The sequence below is a fragment of the Ornithorhynchus anatinus genome, chromosome 6 (assembly GCF_004115215.2).
Source record: "Ornithorhynchus anatinus isolate Pmale09 chromosome 6, mOrnAna1.pri.v4, whole genome shotgun sequence".
Lineage (NCBI taxonomy): Eukaryota > Metazoa > Chordata > Mammalia > Monotremata > Ornithorhynchidae > Ornithorhynchus > Ornithorhynchus anatinus.
The window spans coordinates 23,980,481-24,002,119 of record NC_041733.1 but is presented as its reverse complement, the minus strand read 5'-3'; the positions used below and the strand labels follow the sequence as shown (position 1 = coordinate 24,002,119).

The 21,639-nt window shown below is 39.1% G+C and overlaps 1 protein-coding gene across 1 annotated transcript in view; it reads left to right on the top strand.

Moving 5' to 3' along the window:
* GPC4 (glypican 4) overlaps positions 1-16,341 on the top strand; it is a 101,388-nt gene extending 85,047 nt beyond the window's left edge. The window contains exons 4-9 of the mRNA XM_001514654.5: positions 4,881-5,046; positions 10,090-10,220; positions 10,426-10,572; positions 10,965-11,101; positions 13,184-13,359; positions 13,457-16,341. Coding sequence (XP_001514704.1) covers positions 4,881-5,046; positions 10,090-10,220; positions 10,426-10,572; positions 10,965-11,101; positions 13,184-13,359; positions 13,457-13,668 — 969 coding nt within the window. The 3' untranslated portion in view covers positions 13,669-16,341. The remainder of the gene's footprint in view (positions 1-4,880; positions 5,047-10,089; positions 10,221-10,425; positions 10,573-10,964; positions 11,102-13,183; positions 13,360-13,456) is intronic.
* Positions 16,342-21,639: the final 5,298 nt, after the last annotated feature.

Sequence of the window (21,639 nt, the reverse complement as noted above, 5' to 3'; positions counted from 1 at the left end):
TTGATGAAACCTCACAGTGATTTATTGCCCTAGTGGCATGGCAAACCAGTGAAAGTAAATAAATTTCATGAGATGAAAGGAAAAAAGGGTTTTTATTCCTCTGTAAACTGTACGAAGGCTACATGGCATAATGGGTTACCTGGACTTGGATTTACTAGAGTAAATCCTCAACAAGTAAAAGCTCTCTTTGGGGATCTTTTTATTAGAATGGGGATTATTTCATTTCAAGGGTCACTCTAGAATAGCACTTGAATGAACTTGAGTTTCTTTCCAAGATAAACATACCCACAGAACAAAGTATAACTTGGTTTACTGTTACATAGAATTGTGTTCTAAGGATCTGCACGTGGTATTGCAGAGAGCTCATTTAAAATTTTGTGAAGACTCAGGAGCAGCAGTGTTGGTCTGTCATTTGGACAGTTCCACAGTTGTGCTGGAGTGGGCCCTGACCTTTTGCCAACAAGTTTGATAATGGACTTTCAGTAATTTGTACCAGCTCTGCATTTTTGCATGTGATGCTGGTGTGCTTGCTGTTTGTCTGAACACTAACCCCCAGCTTTTATATATTAGGTATTTGAATTTAATTTTTTAAACTGTGTAAATGAAAATGAAAACAAGCAGATGCTTTATTTTTACATGCTGGGGGAGCCTAGTTTAAATAGACAGGTCCTGCACTGTGCCCTGCAGGTCAACTAATTCCGGCTCTGTCAGATCAGCGTAGGAAAGGAATTCCAGATATGTGGGCCCCCTGCAGAATGTGCTTCCTCTGTGTCCCCTGGAGTTCAAATTTGGGGCCATGAGTAGCCTCGGTGTGACAGATCTCAGTTGCTATGAGAGACAATAGAGAAAATGACTGCTAAAATACTTGGAGCAATTGTTGCTTTGAAGGGAAGAGAGGTTTCTTTGAAATCTGGAATTCAAGCCTTCCATTTTTGATATGTTTTTAAATGGTCCCAGCTAAAACAAACCACAGGAAAGAATTGTGTATTTTAATCAAATAATTGTATCTGACTTTTCTTCGACTAACAGCTCAGAATGAAGCATGCCATTATGAACAAGGTATAACTTTGAATTAGTCTCTGTGTTTACTTAGGATTTACAAAGCTATGGCCTGCCCAAATCCAGATGGTTACTCAAATTACACAGAGAGCAAAGTGCTCATGTAGGCTATATTTTAGCGTATTTGAGGAAGCAGTATTTTTTAAAATACATGATTGAATTACTTCAAAAAGGTCCAATTTATGATTTAGAGGAAAAGGAGCGACTACACGTCAGTTCAGAATTCCCCCATTAATCTGAAATTGAGTTTGGTATTTAAAAACGAATAAGGAGGAATGCAGCATTTAGAAGGTCAGAGGATTGTCTGGTAAATCATAATGGGATAGTTTAAAAAAAAGGAAAAAATAATTCCAGGGATCATCCTGATTCATGTGTATGTAGGAGGGGAATGGTGGGTTCCACTTGAAAACAGAAATCTGGCTCCTTTCCCTTTCATAGTACATAATACAACACCCTTTATGTAGCCCTCTCGATCAGTTAATCAGCGGTATTAATTAAGCGCTTACTGTGGGCAAAACACCTTACTAAGCCCTTGGGAAAGAATAATACAACAGTATTAGTAGACATATTCCCTACTTACTCTCTGAAAGCCTGAGGCTTATCTCCAGACAAGCCTAGTAGTGTGGACTCTAACCCAGCCTGGAGCCTCAACAAAACCCAGTCTTCTTTGTAAGTAGGGACAGTGCAATGCCTGCCTGAACACATAACTAGTGGGCAGTGATGCCACGAGCCCTTACAACTTGTAGCCTGTCGATTTAGTCAACATTTAGCGAGAGGATTCAGCCCTTGATTCCCTAGAATGAGCTTTAAATTGGGATTTCCTTTATTTCTTAATCTGTGACTATTTTCATAGAATGTTTTGGTTTTTTAATTTTTTTTTTTCAAAACCCATTTTGTACTACACTCCTCTTCTTCCCATTCTCTCTTTCTTGTAACTTATTTTCCTATTGGACTGTTTCCATATTTCTTAATATTTCCATAGTATGCTGTAGCTTTGCAGATAGTCTTACTGTTTACAGAACAAATCATTCACAGAGCCAGACTTCATATTTAGCGAAAGAACCTGATTCAGAAATGTAGCAGCGCTGAAGCACACCCAGAGTTTTAATAATGAAACACCTCATTCCCATCATAACTCACCCGCCCTTTGCATTCTTGACTGTGGAACAAAGCGTGATGTCCAAGTCTGAAAAAAAAAAATATTAGCCTCCTATTTTAGCATGTGCAGTTGGTGGATCTGAAAAGGTATTCTTTGACCTCAGGGTAAGTACTTGATCAACTCCTTAAACCTCAACAATAGATTCCCATCTCCTCTAAGTATTTCAGGACCTGGGTATTATCTGAACATAATCCAATTTTGAAAATGATGCTAATTTTAAAATTACTAATCTTCCAACTTTACTGTCATTTAGAGATGATGATACCACTCTTGGTAAAATTTACCAGTGGGTAACGTGAGGCTACAAAGGCCAGTATGAGTTTGAAATTCCCAAACCACTATATGCACCTACAAATGTTGTCCTTTGTTATGCAATTTTTTGCTTTATCTCTTTTGTCTCACAGTTCTCTGCAAGTTTTTGCTCCCAAAGATATACTCCTTTCTTAATAGTAGTGCTTCCTGCTGTTCTCACTGAAATAATTGCTTGTCGGCTGTACTTTCTATCATATTTTCTGAAGCCCCCTACTACTGTCATTTCAGCCCTTCCATGTCACAGAAACACTTGGGCACCCCACCCCTCCCCAACACCCACTCTTATTTCACTTTCCCTTTCTCCCCATGACACTTAAGTACATATATTTAACCTCTGTTGCTATCCCCTACTTGTAAATTAATTTAATGTCTCCTCCCCCCACTGGACTGTAAGCTTCTTGAGGGTAGCGACCATGTCTACCAATTATATTGTACTTTCCCAAGTGCACTGTGCGGTGCTCTGCATGGAGCCAAGACATAATAAATGGTATTGATTGATTGATAGCATCTCTCTCCGTGTGACATGTCTCCTATTGGCTGAATGGCCTAAATATCTGCAGCGTAGCTCCTGCAATGGTGGTGTTGAAGAAAGTAAATGTTGGTAAATGTTGAAGACATTGTATTACATTTGGGAAGAATCCCAGACAAGGATCCATGTTATCCCAAGGGCCTCAAGTCAGCAGTCCCTGGCATTGGGCAGTAGAGATTCATTCAGTTCATTCAATAGTATTTATTGAGCGCTTACTATGTGCAGAGCACTGTACTGAGTGCTTGGAATGTAAAGTTCAGCAACAGATAGAGACGATCCCTGCCCATTGACGGGTTCATAGTCTTGTGCGGTCTGCCATAAAGTGAAGCCAGCATAGAGAAGCAGCGTGGCTCAGTGGAAAGAGCACGGGCTCTGGAGTCAGAGGTCATGAGTTCGGATCTCAGCTCTGCCACTTGTCAGCTGTGTGACTGTGGACAAGTCACTTCACTTCTCTGCGCCTCAGTGACCTCATCTGTAAAATGGGGATTAAGACTGTGAGCCCCACGTGGGACATCCTGATTCCCCTTTGTCTACCCCAGCGCTTAGAACAGTGCTTGGCACATAGTAAGCGCTTAACAAATACCAACATTATGTTATTACTGCAGTTCAGGCTCAAGTCATTTGAACACAACTGATGTGCCCTCCTCAATGTTCAATTTATTACTTGAGCTTGATTTTTCCCTGGTCCTAAGACACCCATCAAATGCCAGGTTCAATCAAGTGATTGAGTGTTAGGATAAGACAGGTAGGTCAGAATTTTCATCAAATCACTGGGAAGTTCACTCAGTGGATGTTTTTCAAAATGAGGATTTCATCGCTTTTCTGGCAACAGATGCCTTAAGATATAATTCTGGTCACTCTTTTGGCTTGCCCAGGGTACTGGCAAATCTCTGTCCCTTTATCCTTTGTCACAGAATGTTTTCAGTCAGTGAGTATTACCTGCGAACCAGTTGTGTACCACAGTATACCATATCCTAGGGAATCATGTTAAAGAATTCTTGTGCTGCCCTCTCCCCTATCCCCTACCTGTTGCACAAAAAAGCTCACAGGGTAATAGAAGAGATGAGTCTGTTAAACAGAAACGTTAAAGACCATAGCTTAAGCAGAAAGGCAGCAGAGAATACTTCCTAGAGGGGATGAAACATGAATTCTAGGAGGTGATATTGCAGACTGGAATAGGGAGATTAGTCAATGCAGGAAAAAGAGTTTGGGCAAAGCCATGAGAGTGGAAAAGGGGAGCCTTTGGGCAGGAGCTTCATGAAGGTATGATCAACTGGAGAATCGTTCAGACTGTTGCTTTTCTTTTGACCCACCTGCATGTGGAAAGTGAGTCAGAAGACTCTGGTTCTAATCCCAACTCTGATATTTGCCTTCTGGGTGACCTTGGATAAGTCACTTAACCTCTCTGGGCCTCAGTTTCTTCATCTGTAACCTGGGGACAAGATAGATTGTGAGCCCTGTGGGAGGCAGGGACTGTGTCCAATTAGATAACCTTATGTGTACCCCAGAGCTTGGCAGACAGTGGAGGTTAAATACCTAGTTTATTGTGCTCATTTATTGAGTTTTGATTTTTGCAGCCTAAATTATTGTACATACCCTTTGAAAAATTTTTCTCTGTGGTATTAAACTATTTCAGAAGAGGAGAGGTCTCCTGTCTATGATGTGGATGTGGGTCTGTTTTCTCCCAGCAGTTTTTTTTTCCATAAGGGAGAGAGCAGACCATGGAATTGTCCACTTCTGAACTTCTTGGAAGTGTTGGAGAATGTGTGAGTCTAACTTGTGTTTTTCCATTTTAATTTTACTCCCCATTTCTTTTCTAAGGTAAATCCCACACCCTCATGTACACACGCCTTGCTGAAAATGATGTATTGCCCACATTGTCGAGGTCTGGTGACTGTGAAGCCATGTTACAACTACTGTTCTAATGTCCTAAGGGGCTGCTTGGCCAATCAAGGAGATCTGGATTCAGAGTGGAATCATTTTATAGGTGAGAGTTTGTGTCACCTTGGTATTCTTTCAAGATACGGGAGAAAATCCTGCTTATCTCTCCACAAGAATGTGATCCAGTTAGCACTAAAGTTTGTGTTAGTCATTTCTTCGTTTTCTCAAGTCTTTTCTGTTGTTAAGTTTATACTCTTTTGAAAATAATTTTTCTTCACCAACAGCCAGTGGCATTTAATAGATTGCCAGGTATAGATACTACAGAAATTTAACAACGATCCTATTTATCGAATGCACTTGGGTTAAATTTTTTGGACACTGAAGCCATGTCAGTTCTAGGACAAAGCCATTGTACTATTTTCAACTTAAATTGATTAATTACATTGCTACCTAATGTATGTCTAGCCATAAACAGATATTCATTTTTGAGGATCCTGTGAAATTCTTGGATGTCTACAAAGAAGGTAGTGATACCAAAATTGTACATGTGAGACAGTGAACTGGTACCAGTTACAGTTTCCTTGGTAACTTCGGAGATGACTACTCCATCATATATACTACACTCAGAGCACCATTTACAGAAGCTCATCAGCAGTGTAAAATAATAAATTTACTTATTCTACAAAGATAGTAGGTGAATGGTGACTCTCACGGAAAATGCCCTAGACTGCATAGTTCTAACCCTTTTATTTTGGTATTTTAAGTTAACTGGTTACTCTCTTAGCAGTGGCAGTAGTAGTGATATTAAACATTTACTGTTTACAGAGCACTGTGATAAGCCCGGGGAGAGAATACACAGGTTGGAATTACAAATGGTCCCTGTCCCTGGGGGTACTCACAATATAAAAAAGCAAATTATGTAACTGTTGATAATAACTCTGAATGTTTCCAAGTAGTTGAATATCTTTAACAAAATATATTGACTCTTGGTGTTTCCATAGGTACACATTTTTTTTATTTTGGAGATCATGAACTCAGATGCCCATGATTATGTTTTCTTTCCCTTCCCAGAAATAAAATTTTACTAAGAAGCAGCGTGGCTCAATGGAAAGAGCACGGGCTTTGGAGTCAGGGCTCATGAGTTCGAATCCCAGCTCTGCCACTTGTCGGCTGTGTGACTGTGCAAGTCACTTAACTTCTCTGTGCCTCAGTTCCCTCATCTGTAAAATGGGGATTAAGACTGTGAGCCCCACGTGGGACAACCTGATTCCCCTATGTCTACCCCAGTGCTTAGAACAGTGCTCGGCACATAGTAAGCGCTTAACAAATACCAACATTATTATTATTATTACTTGCACGGGAAGTTGATCATATGAATTTTTTGCCCAAGTACATCTATAAATAAGTTTCAAGAAATTCTTGAGACCCTCTAATTTAGAAAAATCAGTAGACTATTAAGCATTTCTGCACAAGTTCAGGCTAGGATCTCAAATTTAGAAGTCTTGCAAACCTCCAGCACATGAAGAGGAAACTCAGGGAAGAAGAAGAGGCATAACTTTAGAAATAGAAACAAACAGCTAAATGCTGCTGGCACTAAACACTTTAGGACCAGGAACATTTGTAAGAAAAATCCAATTGAATTAAAATGATTGGCATTCATACTAGGTGACCTTTTTTCAAAGGCTAACCATGGGCTTAAAATTTTACCATTCAAGTCTGAAGCTGACTCTTGTTCCTGTCCATCTAAAAAGATTTGCCTAGTTTTTTTATTTTCCAGATTGGGAATAAAGGGTTAAACAGTGGCATTTCCCTTGGATTCCTAAAAGAATCCTTTTAGCATTTGTGGCAGAAGCTACAAGGATTAATGAACCGACAGCAAAAAGCATTCCATTTTAATAAATTGTTTAACGTATTTTTTTTTCCAGGAGATGTGAATTCAGAACAGATTGAGACCATATCACAGTTCTGCAAATGGTTAAAATGTTGCCCAAGGGGGGCATTTCCCAGATAGCCAATTTCTGTTAAGAAACAAAAGTGAACAAGTAAAGTGGCAGGATTTCAAGCATGTTTTCTTTTATCATTTTAAATAACATGGGAACTGAAAATTATATCTAAGAACCATTCTTAACCAGACAGAGGTGAAACATTCTTTATTTCAAATAAACTAGTGTAAGAGTAGGGACAGTGGGCATTGCTAATCTCTTATGCCTTTTCATGGATTTTTTTTTCCACCAGGGTTTAATTAATCTGTTCTGAGAATGTAGAATTTGGCCCCAAATTGGGTGTCCCTAGAACAAGTCCCTTTTTTCTTTGCAAGGAATTTTTTCCCTTTAAATGACTCCTGTTAATGAATGGTCAAGAGCGTTTTTTCCCCTTTTAAAAATCAGATCTTGGGGTTAAGTCTGGAAACTGCCTTTTGTTCTTCAAGTCAGACAGTGGAGCTGAAGATGTGTGTTTCTGATTATTGGTGACACAATGCAAGAGAATTGCTTCCCTTAGTGAGAAGGAGTTGCTTTGTTGCTGAGGATCATCTCAATGCCAATAGGGAGGAAAAATTTATGCAGTAGGAAAAGTGTTTAAGAGCTGGAGTGATATACTTTTCAAAATTGCTTCCCTTGTATTCTACCCTTCCCCCAAAAAAAAGAACCCCACATTGGGAGTGTCCTTTTAAACCACTGTGGCCGATGCATATTTCAGTAAATTTTGAACTCTTGACAACCTGTAGTAAGATGTGTCAAACTAATTGAACCATCTTGCAGCCAATTATAGAAGGGATGAATTAGTTTGAACCATGAGCTCAAAAGGAAAGGAAAACATGCTCCAAAATGTCAGTTGTAGGAAAATCATAAATTAAGCTTAGGTGCAGTGTGTTCTTTCTCCCATACCATAGTAGTGTTAGCATGATCTTGAATCATAGCCAATCTTATTAATGTCAAATGTTGCTGCCAGAGGGAATTTACTGTTCGGTTTGCTGGCAGGGACACCAGCCAGATCCTAGCAGGAGGTAGGAGCCAGTCGAATATACACCTTCCCCCCACTTATACTCCTCTCCTCAGTCTTCCCTCCCTCAATTAAAAAAAAGAAAGCCAACTGGCCACCTTTTTTAGGGAAAGTTTATTTCTTTAAGCGCTTCTTGTCAGTGTCTATTGCAGCTTCTGAAGAGCTACAGTTGAATATATTCTCCAAGGCCAATTATTGCTTTGCTTATCTTTTATAGCCAGCTTTGGCCACTCTGCTGGAGGCCGAATGCATTTTCTATATCAGCAGTCAAAGCAGAGCCTGCATTCCTTAGCTGTGATACATGTAACGCCATGGCACCCTGAGTAACAAAGGCCCCAATTCGCTCTACATTCCCATGCTCTTGTGTATGGCCCAGCCGCCTCCGAGTGTACAAAGACGCCAAACAGCCAGAAGAATTGGGGTTTATGTTTCCTTTCAGACTTCCACAAACACATTATTGATCTGGGACTTTTCCTTGCCACTTGAGGAATGAGGAGTTACAAAATTGAATGATTTTTGTTGTTGAAAACTATACAATTTCTGTGTTGGCTATCTGCCTATTCATAACATTTTTATTGGAAGCAAGCACCTTCTTCACAACTATGATGGGATATTCTTTAGGGATGCGAAAAACCCAAAGCTTTGACAGTGATGGGCACTTTTAAGTTGTGCTCCACTTGTTTACAAAAGTCTCCATTTGCTGGCACATCAAAAGCATTTTTCTCTCCTCTAGTACAATAGTATATTCATGCTAGCAGTCTTTGCTCAGAGATTTGAAGCATCAGGTTATTGGAGCTCACCACAATACAATCTAAGACTCTTTGTTTCATTTGTTATTACCTCCCCTCCGCCCCCTGAAAAAAAAAAGCAACTTGAAGGAACCTGTTTGTGGGCTGTGACAACTAAATTCCAGACTCACTAAACTAGCTACTTCCTATCTAAGGACAAGTGCCATTGGTTATTCTCAGTTGAAGTTTAAAGGTTGATCACCAAATTTTGTTTCCTTAAATGAGCTGGATTACTTACTTTTGATGAGCAAGTGTGGTAAGTTGAATTGTGGTTTAGTTTTGTCCAGATATAATGGGGGACAGCAAATGAACAACCTAATTGTGAAAAATTAAGCTTCTTCTATAAAATATTTTTATTACCCAGCTATTCTGCCTAATCAAGTCAAAATACAAATATAGGAGTTTTCCAAGAAGAAAGTTTTAGTTTTCATTGTGCAGTTCTGGTGTAGATGATGTGCCCTATCTCTGTAAAAATACCTTTTTAACTATTGCTCTCAATCATCAAGTAACATTTCACTTACTGTTTGAAGGTTATATTTCAGAAAAAGCTTCCTAATTAATTAGAATGCGTGTCATGCGTAAAGTTTAACTTGATCTGCCCAAAGGAAAAAATGGAAGACAATTTTGTTTTAAAGAATTAAATAATGAATGGAAAATGGCAGGTTGCCTATAATATGTAAAATTCTGACTCCAAAGTAAAAGTTTTAATGTCCACTTTTTATATGTAGGATCATGTTTCCCTGCATTTCATCTTGTTCTTTTAGTGAAAAAGACATGTGTAAAATTATTTGCTTGTAAATGAACTTTTGAGTTTGAGATGTTCCCAGTCTATCTGGCTAGAGATTTTGTTAATTATTTCTCACCTTTTAGAAGTTGTTTAAATCTCTCACATTTTTTCTTTTGTAATCTAGAAAAAGGCTACATTAGTAATCTTAAAAAATGGGTATTCATTTGTATTTTAGCTATATATAAGTGGAGTTGACATATATAAATACTTTGTATGAGTCCATCAAAGTTTGCGGTTGAACTTGGATCTGACATGGTTGTCCGTCTTCTTTGTGTCGTTCCACAAATTGTCGGCTGTGAATGGTTGGAAAATAATTAAAATAGAAGGGTTTGATTTATTTCTCTATGTAGAACAAAGTGTTTACTTACCATGAGGGATTTAAGGGAGAGTGACATATTTTGAATAAATCTCTGTTTAAAATTTAAACCTGATTTGTGTTTTGGAAAAGTCAGGAAAGCATTAATGAATTAAATATGATGGGGGAGTGTTCTGTTTCCTCAGCAAATCAAGATTCTATGATAGACTGATTAATCCAGGCTTTCTTTGATGATTTGTCCATTTATCCTTGTATTAGATGCCATGTTAATGGTGGCAGAGAGGCTGGAAGGTCCTTTTAACATTGAATCAGTTATGGATCCCATTGATGTGAAGATTTCTGATGCCATCATGAATATGCAAGAAAACAGCATGCAAGTGTCCCAGAAGGTATAATACATAACTTTAAAAATCTAAGTAGTTTCTTCCCCAAAACAAAACCAACATCTCTAAAGACATGTCGAGCTACTGTGTGAATCTGGATTCTATGCAGAGGATACAGTAACCTTGCTTAATCAAACAGATGAGCAGAGGAAGACCTCATGCAATTTGGTAAAGTGATTTTTGTAAACATAGTATGTTTGAACTGTTGTAGGTTTTCCAAGGATGTGGACCCCCCAAGCCCCTATCACCAGGTCGGTCCTCTCGTTCGGTTTCAGAAAGTGGCTTTAGCGCTCGTTTCAGGCCATATAACCCAGAAGAACGTCCAACCACAGCTGCTGGCACAAGTTTAGACAGATTGGTGAGTGCCTATTGAACCATTTGTATCAGAAAAACCATGTTACTGCCAGTAACCTTAATGAGGTTGGTCCAGCTTGAGTATTAGTTTTGGCCAGCCTGAAGGAGTTTTTTGGGTTAAACATTTGAAGCAAATTGAGTTTGTGTGTGAGCACACTTGCAAGGAGAACTGTCTGTTTATACTAACTTTGACATAATGGGCATATAAAAATCTCTGAAAGCTACTAACGGGTCTAGACACAGATGAGTGGTTTATTTTAGTGATTTTTGCAATTAATGTGGTTTGTGAGATATAATTAAATTTTTTACATGAAACCAAAAATACATTATAAGTTACCATGGAAATGTTTTAGATTGTTTTGCATTGTTTTACATGGCTATATAAATTTTCACTAGGTGACTGATGTCAAGGAAAAATTAAAGCAGGCCAAAAAATTTTGGTCATCTCTTCCAAGCAATGTTTGTAATGATGAGAAGATGGCTGCGGGAAATGTCAATGAGGATGAGTGCTGGAATGGAAATGCCCAAAGCAGGTGGGATTAAGCTTAAAGAGCTTTAGGTTTTCCCCTGTCTTATTGTTGCTTTACCTTTATAGAATGTATATACAGGTAGAGATCTGGACAAAATCTATATTGAACAAGTTAAATTTTAAGAGGAGAGGGCTGGTAAATTTTGGATTTTAGATATGCCAGCAGCAAGTAAGTAAAGAGATGAGAGAAGACACTGAGGTGTGGAGTACTGGAGTCTGGAAGGTTCTTGGGGATTAAAATGGGAGAGTGACTTTAAACTCCTTGTGGGCAGGGGTCATGTTCCCCAACCTCAGTGTACTCTTCCAAGTGCTTAATACTATGCTCTGCACACAGTAGGTGCTCAAAAGATACCAGTGATTGATTGAGAGAATCAGAAAGGTGAGTTTGGATATTGAAGTAGAATTTGAAGGTGAATCAAAAAACAGTGGGCATATTAAATGATGTAATCATTATATAATACTTATGAACACCAAAGTCCCTTCTCACGTTGCTAGTGCTAGAAACAATAACTCACACGCTGTGATTTATGGCAATTTTCCAATCAGAGGGGGGAAAAACACCTCTTGAGGATAGTCTATGTTACAGCACCGTAGTACTACTTTCCCAACAACGGAAATTGTCTTTACATTGAAGTTTATTCATTGGAAAAGCAACCAAGCAGAAAATGGGTTTGGTGGGAAGGAGAGGGAAGGCTGGGTTGAGGCAGGAAGAGTTGATAGCTCTGCAGAAGTCTCTGAAGTCAAAACCTTCTATTCTACAAATTCCACAGCCTTAGTTAAAATTCATTCCTGTCTCCCCTTCCCTACTCCTCTGTCCCACCCCCAAGAGCCACAAACTATAGTTTGAGGAATGCATTCCTAAGGGAATACAACAGTGTTGTGGTTCAGCTATGTGGGGGAAAAGGAAGATTTTATAAAAACGAAAATTGTGATTAGATGTTTTGCTCTCAGTTTTTTTGAATGTTGTATAAGGGGACAGGGCCTGAGGTGAAGAGATTAAATGACTGGGGGAGTTTTGTAGAAGGATGAAGAGGTGACAAGAGGTGGAGATGGGACAGTAAGGGAATAGACTGGCTAGTTAACATCTTTAGGGCACAAATAACTATGTGGATACATAGGCAAACAGACATAGAGATGCCAATTTGATTTTTTTTCATGGGTCTCCTCAATTTTGAGAGACTTAGTAGTAGCAGTGGTATTTACTGAGCACCCATTGAGTACAGTGCCCTGTTGTAAGTGGTTGGGAAAGAACAAAAAAGTCTGAGACACATTCCCTGCCCACTTGAAACTTATACTCTAACAAGGGAGATAAATGTGAAAATAGTTATTAATTTATAGTAGTACTTTGTACTTGAAGACTCTGCTGATGGTGAAATTTATCCATGATTCAGTGAGTGCATGTGTGACTGAAAAGGCCAATTTGGAATCTGTAGTCTAGGCCACGTTGTGCACAGCCCAAGACTGACCCTTGTTGTGCTAATGACTAACAGATCTAGTAATCAGAATAAGTGATTAACATGTAATTAATTAGACATATTTACTTGAGTAATGAGGATGGGTTTAAGTAAATACTTAAGTGTTGAAGCCACCAGTGCATATTAGTAATGTTATCAGGATCAGTTTCCATAAACAAAATTAGCATCTCAAAGACATGTCATGCTACTGTGGAAACATGTGGGCAGGGATTGTCTCTCTTTACTGCTGAATTCTACTTTCCAAGCACTTAGTACAGTGCTCTGCACACAGTAAGTGCTCAGTAAATATGATTGAGTGAATGAATAAGTGATTACATTTGTCCTCAACATCTTCAACCCCTGAAAAATGTAATAATGGCATTTAGTATTGAATTTTGTCTTTCCATCAACATTTCACAAATTCACCAATAGCATTATAGTTACTAGCAGTACTAACATTATAGTTTCTGGCACTCTGGCCAACCACATATCCCTGATCGCTGTTGAATATGAGTCCTTTGAAAAGTCCACTAACTCCAGGTCTGAGGTTACCAGTGAAAGCAAAGAAGTGGGAGAAGACATCACCACTGCCTTATTATGGGTGTTTATAAATGAGTTAAATTTCATTTCAGGTACCTCTTTGCAGTGACAGGAAATGGATTAGCTAATCAGGGGAACAATCCTGAGGTGGAAGTTGACATCACCAAACCAGACATGGTGATTCGTCAGCAAATCATGGCTCTTCGGGTAATGACCATCAAAATGAAGAACGCCTACAATGGAAATGATGTAGACTTCATTGATATAAGTAAGTTCCTTTTAAAATTGTCAACATTCCTGTAAATTAAATCTGGATAATGAAGCACAATCCAATACCTTTTTTGTTGTTGTTTTGCCCTCTCAAGGTGATGAAAGTAGCGGAGAAGAAAGTGGAAGTGGCTGTGAATCACCACAGTGTGCTTCCGAGTTTGTGTTCAACGTGACTGACAACGCTGGGAAACCCCAAAACAGTGACAGAAACACAAAGGACAGTTCTTCTGCTAGCACTGTTGGACCGTCACGTGTAGCTGTGATCTTTGGCATCATGTTCTTGGTCATGCAAAGACAATGGAGATAATTGTAACCCTTAGAGAAGAGACTTTTATAATCAGAGTTGCAAGGCACCTATTTTCACTTTTATACCATCTAGTGACTTTGCTTTTTAAGTTAATGGACAACAGTGTACAGTTTTTAATAGGCGGCCACTGGTTTTTTTTAAAACGTTGACTATTTTTCATTCACTGTTCTGGAAAAGAGGGACTTGGACTTGGAGTTCTGCTCACCAAGAATTCTTGTTAAATGTGGCTAACAGAGTGTATATACCGAGCTATAGTTAGCTGTTCATTTGTGTTCTTATCGCTTTCTTTTTTAAAAAAAATTTGTTTTGGGATTTTTTTCTTTTCAAATCATACCATTATTTACAAGAAAACCAGGATCCTATCTTGGCATGTAACAAGGATGTTTTTCTGAAAATCTGAAATATGTACAGAAGCAAGTTTTATTTATCCTGTTTTCTTATATATATAAAAAAGCACCCAACAAACAGAAGGTATGTTTTGTGTAGTAAACTTCCCATTTATCCATGTTATGTTTGTTGCCTTTTCTGGAGAGAAGTAGAGGCAACTTGTTTTTATTCTATCATAGGACAGAATGTGAAGGCAGAATTGGCTGTCAGGCCACTTATGCCAGACCTAATACAGCATTAATATCTGGAGCGATTAGACTTCACCCAGGTCTGGGTAAATTGGAAGAAACTGCAGACAGTGTCAGTTTTGCATAAGCTAAGAAGAGCTCTGCCTGCCATTCCCAGAACCATTTTATTAAAGTTTAGCAATCCTACATTGCTTCTTGAATCGTGCTCCTTTGAAAGATTTCAGGCATTATTGTCCATTTTATTAAAACCTAAAATGTTCTTGAGTTGTGCAGCAGTAAGCATTTGTCTTCAGGTTCTTTATGGTGTATGTTGGATTTTCTTTTTTAGGTATCGTAAGTTGTCTCGTTCATGCCTTTTTGCCCCTCACTCCTCCTAAGGAACAGATAGTCAAAGTGAGCCCAGCCTAAGGTTGGCAAAATGTTACACTGTCATCCAAAATGACCCCAAGTTTGAATGAATTTAAGAGTCCAGATTGTGGGAGTAGGTGAAGCTCAGCGATTCCCCTTCAGAGCTGATACCCGTGGGGGTCACTACAGTGGATTGGTCAAGTCCATGTGCCCTTGGATGGTGTTTCTGTTGGTCAATTTGCAGTTGACTGTTGTCTTGGACCCTGAGGAAATACTTCTCCTTGTGACCCTTGCCAGAGAGGAAGGCAGGTGGTAAGTGACAATTCTACAGTGGAATTATGGAAAGGAACAGATCACTTTAAAAAGGAGTGCCTGAAAGTCTGCTGAAAGACTAAAAATTATTCTGCAAGTCTCCTCTTGCTCCTGACAGCCATTGGAATTCTGATTGAGTCTACAGAATCTTGAAAATACAGAAGGTTTGTTATGGTCAAACCCTTGTTTAAGGATGATTTTCTATTTTTATATTGAAATAAAATTTCTTGTTAGCTCAGGGTCAACATTTCATTGAACATTTTTTCCACCAAATTTCTGTAGAATGATAAAAGTGGAATATTTGGGGCTGTTACAAAAAATCCTGGAGGCTTAGTTTTACTAGAAGTAGCCAGTTATTTATTAAAACATGATGTTAGTAAAATAAGCATATTCTGGCTAGTTTGTTCTTTTGGGTTTTCTTTTTAAAACAAATCACGGAAACATAAAGCTGAAAAGGTTATAAATTTATGTGTGGGAAAAATAAATTGTAAATAACTAAGTTGCCTTGTGAGAAATTGGAAAACGTGCTGATACTTAGTAACTACCTCAGTTCTGAGGAATTTCCTTTTTAGCTTTGAGTGCTATTACTTGGTAGAAATGAATCTGGTTTCCAAAATGTAGCTAAAAGAGTTATCCCTGTAGACCTTGTTAGATCGTTTTTAATTTAGAGCATTGAACTATGTCCAGCTGTCTTCTTTCAGTCAAGTTCCCGAACACAAGAAAAACTTCGATTAAATATTCTTGAAGATTTCCATGACTCTTTTTGATTTGTTTCATTTCTTGGCTTTTTTTCCCCTTCCTGTCCTTTAATTATTTAAATTGTCCTCTGCTTTTGTAAACCATAGATGCACTATCATTGTAAATAATCCTAAGTTAGGTCTGACTCCCAGAAAGGGTCTGACTGGATAACCCTTTTGGCTTATACCCAGCTGGCAGGCCAGCAGTTTTTTTTAAGAGTAAAAAACTTTTAAGAGTTTAGAGGGCCAGGGAGAACAAAAGTCTTGTTAACAGGACAGCTGACTTTTCCAAAATCTCATTTTATGGCAAGATAAGTGTCCATGTTTAGAAAGTGACTTGTAACTTATTTTGCTTTCAGTCTGCCCACTTTAAACCTTGAAAAATTATTTAATTTCCAGAAATGTATTTCATTTTACAATTGATTGCCTACTAATTCTCATGTGTTGGTTAAAATCTACAATGCAAAGAGTGGACATGAGTTGTTACGCTTGTCTGGATACCGACTTTGTTAGGAACATTTCAAATCTTTAAATACATAACATAAAAATTGTCTTTTGGGTTGGCAATAGCCAGAGTAAACATAAACTTAGAACTACACAGAATTTTGTTTTTCTTTTGTTGGGGAAGGGAATTAGCACTGAGAACTAATGTGGTGAAATGTATTGTGTATATGTATAAATATATAAACTATGGTAAGTGAGTGATATTGGTGGATAAGGAGTGCATGTGTTTGCTGTGCTGTCAAACTCTTCTTCAAAAATCAAAGGAATAATTTCATTTATTTGTAGAAAAAAATGCTGAAACTGTCCTAGTTTAGACTATCCTTTGAAAGGAAGATGTAGAATATGCAATGACAGTCTTTAAGCATTCACTTTTTAACTCTGTCTTGGAAATATATCCTATTTTTCTGTAATATGAATTTTTATGGAAAAAAAATTGTTTTACTGTTGCCTATAGAGTAAAGTTCTATACTGGGGTTTGAAAATTAGCAAAACGTTATGTTACCCCTGAACAGCACCTCTATGAAATTGGGGAACTGATGCAATTTTAGTGGACTTCATGTTCATGGTACACTATATTTTGTTTCATGCATGAAAGGAAAGAACACTTTAGGTGCTTACCAAGTGGGACTTTAAAATGGAAAGGACAAATGGTAAGCTGTTAAGCTTTATTGAGAGTTTGAACTTTTCACCTAGGCTGACTTGAAACTTCTTTTGCCTTCCATGTACCATTTGAAAGATTTCTACGTACATTACCTATAGAGGATTCAGTATGTTGAGGAAGAAGCAATTTCCAAATACTTCAAGATTTGGAGAGTTTAGTAATATAAATACGCTTTGAAACTTTGCATTACTGGTGATTCCTCATCCAGACAAAATTCCAGTATTAGGCAGGATCAGCCATTATGTTTCCAGTTAAAACCAAAATTCATGGTGTCAAGGAAATTTGAAATCAGAGTCAAACTAGAATCATTCCTTTTGCAACAGATATTGGGTAACTATTAGGCAAATCACTTGTGATTTTTTCTTCCAGGGTCTTGCATGAATTTCAGATTTTCCTAAAGTTTTTAAGACAGAATTTTGGCAGTCTAGAGAAAAATCACCGTTCTTCACTTAGGAAAGATCAACAGCATGCATGTTACTGAGCAAAACGTTCAGGGATTTACTTTCCGCATGTCTGATCATCAAATGAAAGCCACTATAAGATGGACAGATTGGTCTCAAGGCTTAAGATAGAAGTACAGTTTTCTAAAGTCGATTCAGTATAGTTTTGTTCACTGTTCTAAAGTTTTGGATGGAATGCCTTTTTAAACAACTTTATATGCTACAAATTGTAATATTTTATATTTCTTGTATTAAAGTTAGAATTTATAATAGCTTGTCACCCCTTTTATTTTTTTTTTTAATTGGAGAATGTGGCTAGAACATGTTATTGGTAAAACAAAGTCCTGTAGTGGAACCCACAGGCAGAATTGTTTGTTTGGCCCCCCCACAATTGAACTTGTCTTCTGAACAGTTACTCAACAGAATTGAGCTTTTGCTCTCAACCGAGCCCTGAGCCAAGTTTGAGGGGATAGAGAAGCAGTATTGGCAGAAGAGCACAGTCCCAGTAGGAGTTCTAAGAAGGTATTTTTTGCATTATCCTTTGCATTTGAGGAGTAGCATGGTCTCGTGGAAAGAGCACGGACCTGGGAGTCAGAGGACCTGGGTTTTATTCCTGGCTCTGCCACTTTCCTGCTGTGTTACCATAGGCAAGTCCCTTCACTTCTCTGTATCTCAGTTCCCTCCTTTGCAAAATGGGGATTCAGTATCTATTCTCCCTCCTATCTTGACTATGAGCCCCATGTAGGATCTGATTTCCTTCTCTTCACCCCAGCACTTAAGTGCTTGGAACATTGTAAGCCTATTACAAATTTTATTATTATGATTATTATTATTATTATTGTTATTGTCACTATGATATTGTTCTTTCCAATCTTCCAATTTTTTTAGCAAGAAAAATAACATTTTCACACAAAGGACTGTGGCAGAAGTATTAAGTGTTTATATGTAGACCTGTTCATTAGTAGTGCAGAGATAATGTATTTCCCTGCCCTTTCTACTGCCTGCCTGGTATTTTGAGTAATAAAATTTTGTGTGTGTTGGGCAGGGAGGGAGATGAGAATTGGGATGTGCAGTGCTATTTGAATCAGGTGTAACTCCCAGGGCTCACATGGTTGTAGGAGAAGAGGACAGTTGCAGACCAGTTGCACCTCTATAGGAGTCGCAGCAGATTGTCAAGTGTTAGAGATCAAAGCATGGAGTCATTGAGTGCTAAGTTGTTTTTGAAAGGTCATGAATCACTCAATCCATTTCCCTAACCTTAAAACCATATGCTAACACCAGGCCAAAATCTAGTGCCAAAGGGAGCTGGCCCATGTTACCCCAAACTTTTTAAAATCACTCCCTGCACTTGGTTCTTGGTCACTCCAAATGAAATTTTGGCAAGTGTCAGTTGCTGGTATTCATTCAGTCATATTTATTGAGTGCTTATTGTGTCCCAAGCACTGTACTAAGTGCTTGGGAGAATACAGTATAACAACAGACACATTCATTCCCTGCCCACAGTGAGCTCACAGTCTAGACAGGGAGATGGACATTAATATAAATAAATAAATAACAGATATATTCATATGTGCTGTGGGAGTGCAGGGAGGATGAATGAAGGGAGCAATTCAGGGCGATGCAGAAGGGAATGGGAGAAGAGGAGAGGAGGGATTATCAGGGAAAGCTGCTTGGAGGAGCTTTGCCTTCAATAAGATTTTTAAGTGGGGGAGGTGGGAGAGGGTTACAGACCAGAGGTAAGATGTGGGCAAGAGGTCAGTGGCAAGATAGACGAGATGTAGGTACAGTGAGAAGGTTAGCATTGGAGGAACGAAGTGTGCGGGCTGGGTTGTAGTATGAGAGTCGTAAGGTGAGGTAGGAGGGGGAAAGGTGATTAAGTGCTTTAAAGCCAATAGTGAGGAGGTTTCGTTTGATGTGGAGGAGGGTGAGCAACCACTGGGATTTCTTGAGGAGTAGGGAAGCATGGTCATGAATGTTTTTGAAGGAAAATGATCTGGGCAGCAGAAAGGAGTATGGAGTGGGGAGAGACAGGAGGCAGGGAGGTCAGCAAGGATGTTGATACAATAATGAAGGCGGGGTACGATAAGTGCTTGCATTAATGTGGTAGTTTGGATAGAGAGAAAGGGGTGGATTTTGGCAATGTTGTGAAGGTAGAATTGACAGGATTTAGTATTGGCTTGAATATGTGGGTTGGATGAGAAGAGTCAAGGATAATGCCAAGGTTAGTGGCTTGTAAGACAGGAAGGATGGTTTGGATATGCTAAATCTGAGGTGGCAGGAGGACATGCAAGTAGAAATGTCTTGATTGCAGGAGGAAATGCTAGTCTGTAGAGAGGGAGAGAGATCAGGGCTGGAGATGAAGATTTGGGTGTCATCAGAATAGAGATGATAGTTGAAGCTGTGTGAACGAATGAGTTTTCCAAGGGAATGGGTGTAGATGGAGAAAAGAATGGGGCCCAGAACTGAAACTTGAGGGACCCTCACAGTTAAGGGATGGGAGGCAGAGGAGGAGCCCACAAAAGAGACTGAAAATGAGTAGCCAGAGAAATAGGAGACTGAGGAGAGGACAGTGTCAGTGAAGCTGAGGTTGAATAATGTTTCCAGGACAAGGGAGTGGTCAACAGTGTCAAAGGTAGCTGAGAGGTTGAGAAGGATTAAGATGAAGTAGAGGCCATTGGATTTGAGAAGGAGATCATCGGTGACCTTTGAGAGGGTGGTTTCTGTGAAGTAAAGGGGATGGAAGCCAGATTGGAGGGGGTCAAGGAGAGAGAGGAGAGGAACATGAGGCAGCAGGTATAGACAGCTCGCTCAAGGATTTGGGGGAGGAATGGTAGTAGGGAGATGGGGCAGCAACTGGAAGGACCCGTGGAGTCAAGAGGGTTTTTTTAGTATGGGGAAGTATGGACATACTTAAAAGCAGTGGGGAAGAAGCCATTTGAGAGTGAACAGTTGAACATGGCCGTTATGGAGGGAAGAAGAGAGGGGGCAAGTGTTTTGATGAGATGCAAAGGAATAGGTTCTGATGTGCAGGTGGAGGGGGTGGATTTTGAGAGAAGGCAGGAGATTTCCTCTAGAGATAGTGCTGGAAAAGATGGAAGAATTGAAGAAGGGGCATTTATTGAATGACTTCTGTATAATATATGCTTGGTAGAGTATGGTAGATGCAGATGACATGGTCCATGCTGCCTGGGTTGCTCCTCAATAATAAGTGCTTACTATGTGCCATTCCCTCTGCTAGATGCTGGGATAAATACAGTGCAGTCATATCAGACACCATCTCTATCGTACAAAGGGCTCACGGCCTTAAGGGAAAAGAGAATAGGTATTTAATCCCTACTTTACAGATGAGGAAACTAAATCCCAGAGAAGTAAATCAGTCAATCAGTGGTATGTATTACTTCCTCTGTGCAGAGCACATGTACTAAACACTTGGGAGAGTACAGTGTAACAAATTTGGTAGACATGTTCCTTGCCTACAAGGAGCTTGTAGTCTAGAGGGGAAGGCAGACATTAATATAATTCATTCATTCAGTCGTATTTATTGAGTGCTTACTGTGTGCAGAGCACTGTACTAAGCACTTGGAAAATACATAATAAATATAAATTATAGAAATAAAGTGAAATTACTTGCCCCATGGTCACACAGAAGACAAGTAGTGAAGGCAGGATTAGAATCTAGTCCTCATGCTCTATGGAATTCGCCATAAACTGCATACTGATGAGCTCGTACCAGCCAAATTCCACAGTGATTAGCATCAAAGATATGCTTGGTTCAAAAGAGAAGCAGTGTGGCTCAGTGGAAAGAGCACGGGCTTGGGAGTCAGAGGTCATGGATTTTAATCCCGGCTCCGCTACTTAGCTGTGTGACTTTAGACAAATCACTTAACTCTCTGTGCCTCAGTTACCTCATCTGTAAAATGGGGATTAAGACTATGAGCCCCACGTGGGACAACTTGATTATCTTGTATCCCTCCCCCCTGCCCCAGCACTTAGAACAGTGTTTGGCACATAGTAAGTGCTTAACAAATGCTTTCATTATCATTATTATTATTATTATTATTATTAAAAGTTTTCTGAGATTAGCCAACCACATCAAGCTTTAGTACCTCATAGCCTACTCCAATTTGGGAGAAGCTTGGTCCAAACTGTGAGGTTAACAGTAATCAGTCAATGGCATTTATTGAGCACTTACTGTACTAAGCTCTTGGGAGAGTACAGTATAACTCTTCCAAAGGAACATGTCTAGTAGTAGATGCATTTCCTGCCTACAAGGAACTTACAGTCTAGAGGAATGGAAGAACAAGATTGGCAGGTAGATGCCAAGATCCTGGCTCTCTGAGGATCCCCTCTGACGTTTAACCTTACAAGTCAGAGCTTGCCCTGACTATGAAGCT